This window comes from Cucurbita pepo, chromosome LG11 (genome assembly GCF_002806865.2).
Source record: "Cucurbita pepo subsp. pepo cultivar mu-cu-16 chromosome LG11, ASM280686v2, whole genome shotgun sequence".
Lineage (NCBI taxonomy): Eukaryota > Viridiplantae > Streptophyta > Magnoliopsida > Cucurbitales > Cucurbitaceae > Cucurbita > Cucurbita pepo.
Window position 1 is genome coordinate 5,540,776 of NC_036648.1, and position 8,128 is coordinate 5,548,903.

Here is an 8,128-nt window from a genome sequence, read left to right on the forward strand (position 1 = left end):
AATACAATAAATTGGAAACCCTAAACCCTTTCATCTTCTTCTTACCCCTCCGCACAGCCAGTTTTTCTTCTCACATTCGCACTGTTTTTCGTTGATACTGTATTATACCTCCGTGCGCGGCGTCGTCATCCACCGGTAATACACAGCTGTTTCTCTTCCCCACATTCGCACTGTTTTTCGTTGGTACTGGTATTCTATCGTTAGAGTTGTTTCGACACACATTTTTTTTTGTTAATAACTAGCAAAATAGCAACGATTGCGGCAAATTGGGACTTCTCGAACTGCAGCGTGCGTCTAGCTTTGATTTATTGAATACATTTGTAAATTGAGCTCATCTGTATATGTTTGATTCTCTGTTGAAATATCTTGGTCTGTCCAGGGGAAGATGAAACGGAGTTAGTTTTTAGTGTAGATTTTAGGGTTTGTAAGGATTTGGAATTCGTTCCCTATTGCGTAGGTTCTCTTCCCTGCTTGGATATGACGTCAAGACCAGAACTGCAAGCTCCTCCAGAAATATTCTACAACGATGCTGAGGCTCGGAAATATACTTCATCCTCTCGTATCATTGAAATTCAGGTAGGCCTACCAATGATCTTTAAATAATGTCTTTTCTAGTCTCAATTTTGATCTTAGGAACTGGCGGTAACATGTATCGAGCTCTAAAAGAAAAGTCTAGATATTGAAAAGTGTTTGTAACTGGTAAATTTAATTGAGACTACTGACTTTGTTTTTGACTTTCAGAAGTAGGGTGCTGGGTCTTCTAGTAAAATAGGAGTGTTTTCTCCATGCTATATGTGTTTGTTTATTTGTTTTTTGGTGTATGATGAAGGCAAAAATCACAGATAGAGCGTTGGAGCTTCTTGCTTTGCCTGATGATGGAGTGCCCAGGTTGCTTCTTGATATTGGTAATTGTCTTTCTCCATGCATACGACTAGTCTTCTAAAGTTGAAATCGAAAGCTTCAAGTGCCTATCTCTTATGGGTTTCTGAAATAGTAAATCATGGATAATGAGATGGGCATGAATAGTGCGACAAACTATTTCACTTTCTTGCTGTTTTTGTATTTCTGTATGAAACTTTAGTTAAAAGAGGATGGATGACTTTGATTTGTTTAAGCAATGGATAATTAATATTTTGTTTTTCTCATGTGTTCTAGACGATGAATTTGAGCATAAATCTTCTATTTTTATTTCCTTGTTTATACACATCTTTTTAGTCTAATGGAATTCAATGTGAATGATGCATTCAAGTCAACTTGATGTGGCGATAGACTACAATGTGTTGTCATGCTTGATTAAAGATAATTGGAAAATACCATGCTTTTCAGTTTGCTTTCAGATTTCATGCCTCCATATTTGTTCATAGTTTCGAGTTCTTGTATGCCTTTGAAAAGATTATTCTGAACACATATGTTCTTCGATTACTTCAGGCTGTGGATCAGGTCTTAGTGGGGAAACATTGACTGAACATGGACACCAATGGATTGGTTTGGATATCTCTCAATCAATGCTTAGTACGTGAATGATTGACATTAATCTGAATATGCGGTCACAAATATATTGGTTACTTCTAGGAACTTCCTTCTTTTGCCTTCTTAAGAATGCTCTTTTTTAAAATAATTCAGATGTTGCATTGGAGCGGGAGACTGACGGTGACCTTTTACTTGGTGACATGGGTCAGGTACTTCATTTGTGGGAATGTAATCTAACTAGTTTTCATGTGCTCTCCTTTTTTCTGTTTAGAAGACATCCTAGTTTATTATTAGTGGACAAATTTAGTTAAAAGAATATAGCTCTTCTCTAGTGGCATTCAAAATCTCATTACAATATGAGACGAAGGTTTATTTTATTTTAATAAGATTCCTGCATCACATGTTCTTTCGTTCTGATGCAGGGCTTAGGAATACGTCCGGGAGTTATTGATGGGGCTATTAGCATCTCTGCCGTTCAGGTTTACTACTTTGCTTTTGTTTTGTGGGTATTGAGATGAATTGAGAGATCATTTTCATCCTACATTTGTTGTGGGTTTAAGTTTAAGCTTTATCCAAATGTTTTAAATTGTAATGTTAGCAAGATCTTGCCTCACTCTTTCTGGTTCTTACTTTCATTTTTTGCTTGACCAATTTATTAGCATTGGGAGTTTTAAGTGCAGTTCTTAAACTATTAACTAGGTATTTATTAAGGTAATTTGATTATTTAACGAGCATGTCTCACTTCGTTATACTGTTAAAAGTTTTTTTTCTAAGAATTGCTTCTCGAGCAGTCTTAAGGCTTCTGCAGAGGTTCTCCCTGATTTATCTTACTAATTGACCTTCTACTTTTTATTTATTTATTTTATTTGTTATAATTTTACAGTGGTTATGCAACGCTGACAAGTCCTCTCATAATCCGCGACTAAGATTAAAGTACGTCTTACAAATTTCTCCCCGTCTTTTAAGAATAACATGCATGCCTGCTTGAAATATCGACAGATGAATTTGATTCACAAATGAAACACCCATTTACTGATCTTGTTCTTTCTTTATATTTCTTATCTTATTAAATTATTTTTCTTTCTGCTCAAATCATTCTAGGGCGTTCTTTGAATCACTATACAAATGCTTAGCAAGGGGCGCACGAGCAGTGTTGCAAGTTTATCCTGAAAACGTGCACCAACGTGAATTGATTCTAGGTTTTGCTATGCGCTCAGGATTTGCTGGTGGTGTAGTCGTTGATTACCCACACAGGTATATGCTACATTTAAAAAAAAAAAATAAACATTCAAATCTTTTCTACATTTCCTTTTGCTGATCTCAAGTTTTCTTCCTTTGATTTTATGACCCATAATGAAATTGCATGAATGCTGTTTATGCTATTTTTATTCTCAAAGCAAAAACATTGATAAATGAAGCAAAAAGCAAATCAAACAAAGTGGAATCTCAGATGATGTTGCATTTGCTTGATCGAGTTGAATATTGCTATATATATTCGTTAGTTTATCAGTAATCTTATGGGAGTCTGGATGGATCGCTAACTCTCAAGCATGATATCAATACACAGTGCAAGGAGTAGAAAAGAGTACCTGGTGCTTACTTGCGGTCCGCCATCCATTAATTCGACTGTTCCGAAGGGAAAAGATGGAGATTACGAGAGCTGTTCCGATGATGGCAGTGGCGAAGATGAAGAAAATCAAACCGTATGCTTTCATGCTGCCTATTTGCACTTTCTTTACTGAATCATTGCTTAGGTTATTGCCATAATAGTTAAATCTTTGAAGGCATTTGTTCTTATAAATTCATTCTTGGGATGGTAGGTTCGTATGGCAGCACCGAGGAAAAGGCAGAAAATCACAAAGAGAGGCAAAGGAAGAGAATGGGTACTGAAGAAGAAGGAACAGATGAGAAGAAAAGGGAATGCTGTGCCGCCCGATTCCAAATACACGGCTCGTAAACGCAAGGCCCGTTTTTGAATGTTCATACATTCATCATTTTTGTTCTTGTGAGAAATTATTTAAAATATTATATATGGAGATTATTATTATTATTATTTTTTATGGAGCTTTGATTGAATTTTGACATTTTCTACCATATATATATATATATATTGTGTATATGGTGAATGCATTGAAGGCAGAATGAGAGTTTTAGGATCTACCATGTATTAGTTTTACAGCAAAATGTATTTGGTTTATGTGGAATTAAGTGCATTTATTTGATCTACTTTATAATTGAGTATAGCAATGACATATATACATTATTCACACACTACAATTTATTTATCTAATTAATATTTACATAACCAACCTTCTTAATAAGTATATACAATAATTATTTTTGTTCAAGACTAAGTCTATCATTGACCTATGTAGGTTACCCTGGTACATGAAAATTGAATTTTGTAGAATCGAAACAAGGGTATACCATACGGAGACCAACTAAAAGAGGGTATCTAAGACACATCATCGATAAATTGATATTCGTCAAAGTGCTCCTTATACACGAATTCAAACAACAATTCAAATTTTTGATATCTTTCTTTGATGTTCGTTGCTTTTTCAATCTCGACATAACTAGGTTTATGATTGATGTACGCATAATATGCATCTTTGATACACTTCAATTCATAAAATAGAATTTCATGTGCAAACAATAACTAAACTTGTTTGTCCATATTTGATCACTACAATCAAGAAAACATAGTTAAAGACTAATTTATTGGAAGGAGGGAATGCATATAAGAAAAAGTAGATAAGGACTCTCGTTTAGTTCTTCAAAAATTCAACTAACCTCCCAACCTAATCCAACTCTTATTCTAGTTGAGATAACTCTTATTCTAGTTGAGATACTGAAGTTTTTTTTTAACACTTTTAAATTAAAGGGTGTTCCAAAATCATTTTACACACCGTAAAGATCAAAATGATTAAATTAATAGCACGTTTCCAAAATTTTAAGATTTATGAAACTGTGTTTTTGAGTAAAATAATTGGGAACTATTTCCAAATTTTAAAGTTACGTGAAAATGACTAAAATAACCTGACACTACTTTCACTCTCCATTGCTAGCAAGTAATTGCCAATGTCTTAACGATTGAGTATCGCTCAAATAATCTTAATATTATAAATACAAATAAATAAATTTTATGGAGCTAAAAAGTATATTTGGCGGTAAAATACAAATTAAAGTTCACGTGACACACGTGGTACCTACCAATCAACCCCCAGTCCCCATCTTATCCGATCTCCCAATGAAGGAAAAATAAAAACCACCGCGACCTCCTTCTAGACTTCTTCCATTTTCTACCTCTTTCTTCCACCCGTCTCCATCTCAGACCTCACCTCACTTCTGGAACACCCATGGTTGGAGGAGGAGGAGGAGGAGGAGGAGGAGGATTCTTTCTTCCATGTTTCGGATCTCGGATGCCCGAATCCGAACCCGAACCCGATCGCGACCCGGTTCTGCTCGTCTCCGGCATTGGCGGCTCCATCATTCACGCCAAGAACAAGAAATTCTTCGGCTTACAGACCCGCGTATGGGTACGGATCTTCTTGTCTGACCTGGTGTTCCGTGAGAACCTCATTTCCATCTACAATCCCGACACAGGTCCTTACTCGTTCTTTCCAATTGTCTCTCTATGTTTGTTTGTTACCTTTTATATTTCAGCGTTTTTGGTTGATTCGGCAGTGATGGAACTTCTTAGGTGGGTTTATTTTATTCCATCTGCACGTGTTTTAAGGTTCCTTTTAGGGTGGGGCAGATTTCAGACCACCTTTTCCTCTTCCTTTTACATTATGTTCCCCACTCCTTTTCTTAAAGCTGCTTTTAATCAAATTTTGTGTTTTCTTTTGCTTTCAGAATCATATCTTGAATGTTTCTTAGATCATTATGATATTTTTTGTGCATAAAAAAAAGGAAATAGCTTATAGTTGTCTAAAGAATTTCTTATTTTAGCACCATTCTGTTTACCAACTCAAACTGGTGGTAGGAGAATGATGAACACTCAAGACTAAACTAAACTACTACAGTGTTCCCTTCTATTTATAGCAAACTCTAATTGTTTTTGAAAATTAGGCTTGTTCCTTCTTAATTTATTTACTATAATTTTTACTACATTTGTTTATTTTGTCAACTTTATTTTTTAAAATCTAGCTTTTTTTAGATTTTAAAACTTGGCTTGAATTTTGAAACCATTTTTAGAAATAGATAACAGAATATAAAAAACTAATGGGTGGGGATGGAACATTTATGAATTTAATTTTAAAAGCTAAAAACTAAATGTTTATCAAATTGGCCACTTTAGGTGATGTAGTTCCATATTTCTTAGTCATTTTATTTGTTTTAGGGAGATTTTTTTTTTCTTCACTAATCCTCGCTGATTCATTGCTTGATCAGTAGGAACAAAGTTTTCTCTTTTGTATTTCAGGTCGAAGTTAATGTTTATTTTTAATATAACAAGAAGATTAAAATACTATTAGTCTCTGTACTCTTAACTTTTGTTTGTTTTAACCTTTGTACTTTCAAAACGACTATTTAGAACTATATACTTTAAGAAACTTTACTTGTTGAGGAAGGAATGAACTTGATTTAAGAAATATTTGTGTAAATCATAGCCTTTTGTTAAAGAGATATTTACATAATCTCATTAAAGAACTAGTTGATCTTCCTACTTTATCTGTATTATTACACGAGATTTAATTAGCTTTTTGTATTATAAAAGGTACATGTACGAAAAGTCACCAGATAATTTAGACTAACAAGTGTTAGACAAACACGACTCTCCACAATGGTACGATATTGTCCATTTTGAGCATAAGCTCTCATGGCTTTGCTACGACTCTCCACAATGGTACGATATTGTCCATTTTGAGCATAAGCTCTCATGGCTTTGCTTTGGGCTTTCATCATCCAACACCTCCCCTCGAACAAAGTACGCCTCTCCTTAATCGAGGCTCGACTCCTTTTCTTTTGGAGTCCTTTGTTCGACATTTGAGGATTTACCAATCTATTGGTACGACTAAGTTTAGGGCATGACTCTGATACCATGTTAGACAAACACGACTCTCCACAATGGTATGATATTGTCCACTTTGAGTATAAGCTCTCATGGCTTTGCTTTGGGCTTCCCTAAAAGGTCTCATACCAATGGAGATGTATTCTTTTACTTATAAACCCATGATCAATCCCTAAATTAGCCAATGTGGGACTTTCATCATCCAACAACAACAATATAGAAATGAGTAAAAGTCTGAAAGTACTAAGACCAAAAAGAAAAAAAAAATATGAAACTACTCTATATAATAAAAAAGAAAGGGTTGATGCAAAAACAATTACCAAGAGGATCCAACTAGGCACGTAAATGAGAGCCAACCCTACTTTACACTTTTTATCTTGCATGCCAAAAATCTTCTTATCCTTCCAAATCTCTCAAGGGAAAACTAAAACCATGGTGGATTCCAACCTTCTAGCCTAGGACGAAGATCAGTTGTTCAAAAGGGAGGGATGAACTTTAGGTTGAAGGAGGACACTGAAGCTAAACTGAGAGACTTTCTTTTCAGTCCTGAAGGAGAACATCGTGAACGATTGCTATCATCAACATGATGTTTAGGCAATGAAGCCAGGCTATGACCTATCTAGTCGGCATTGATTGACACCCACCTCAAATCTTTGTCCATTTTTAGGTTTCTTTTTTCCTTTTTGGATAAAGGGCTCTTGAATCTGATGAGAGGCTTTTTATGTGAAAGCTGCAGGAAGGTGGCCTGACTTGGGTTAGTTATAATCTCTATTAGATTGTTTGATTTAAGAGTTGACAGTATTATTAAATGAACAACAGAATAGGAATCAAACAACTACAGATATGATCAAATTTGGAATCTACATCCATCATTTAAGTTTTCAGTTACATCTTTATTCAATATTCTGATGGGAATAAGAGTCCTTGAAAGGTGACATTACGAAATCATTTTGGAAAAGGAAGAATTAGGAAAACACAAGTTTTTACTTGGACCTCGACCCTATATCACAAAAGGATTAACATTGTCAACAAAGATTCAATCAAGATGTCCCAAGATTTTCCTTAAACCCAAATTGGATTAATTCTCTAAAGAGGCTAAAGAAGACTAAGCTCGTTTATTCTTCCATCGTGCACATAACAGGAAATGTAAGGCATCATTATTGTTAGAATTGGGCTGCATTTGGATTTATGATAAGTTGGTAAGAAACAATATGGATCAGTAGGTAGATGGATATAGAATTTTGGAGGAAAGGCAAAAGTCTTAGGGCCGAATGCAATTACTCTCATTTGGGGTATATGGTTGGAAAAAACAACAATGAAGTCTTTCATGGAATGAGTGTTGTTGGGTCGATGGTTCTAATCTCACTAAATATGTGTGCTATGTATCACACGACAATGGGTTAGCTATTGTGCAACACTTATTCTTATCCAATAAACAAGTTAGTTGTGTAAAAACTGTAATTCGAGGACAATTCGGATGTATAGTCGAGTCTCGAGCCGTGTTTTGAGAGAAAATGTTTTAGAAAATTTGGGCAAAGAAAATAGTTGAAAACAAGTTGAAACTAAGCATTGTGAAAGTCAATTGCATTGAAACATGTAGGCAAGGGCGATTGCAATACTTGATCCGGGGGAGGGGGGGGGGGG

General features: G+C 35.1%; 2 protein-coding genes across 3 annotated transcripts in view; both read left to right on the forward strand.

Moving 5' to 3' along the window:
• Positions 1-3,669, forward strand: LOC111804924 (18S rRNA (guanine-N(7))-methyltransferase RID2). 2 transcript variants are annotated; one of them, XM_023689756.1, is made up of 10 exons: positions 1-135; positions 243-576; positions 830-905; positions 1,429-1,512; positions 1,624-1,679; positions 1,893-1,949; positions 2,354-2,403; positions 2,572-2,724; positions 3,038-3,173; positions 3,291-3,669. In XM_023689756.1, the coding sequence occupies exons 2-10, from the start codon at positions 478-480 to the stop codon at positions 3,444-3,446; spliced, it is 867 nt and encodes a 288-aa protein (XP_023545524.1). In that variant the 5' UTR covers positions 1-135; positions 243-477; the 3' UTR covers positions 3,447-3,669. The 2 variants fall into 2 exon arrangements, with proteins under 2 accessions (XP_023545524.1, XP_023545523.1); XM_023689755.1 differs by having other exon boundaries at positions 2-135; positions 458-576.
• Positions 3,670-4,641: 972 nt separating this feature from the next.
• The window catches only part of LOC111805777 (phospholipase A(1) LCAT3), a 16,749-nt gene continuing 13,262 nt past the window's right edge, over positions 4,642-8,128 (forward strand). Inside the window, exon 1 of the mRNA XM_023691003.1 lies at positions 4,642-5,076. Coding sequence (XP_023546771.1) covers positions 4,830-5,076 — 247 coding nt within the window. The 5' untranslated portion in view covers positions 4,642-4,829. The remainder of the gene's footprint in view (positions 5,077-8,128) is intronic.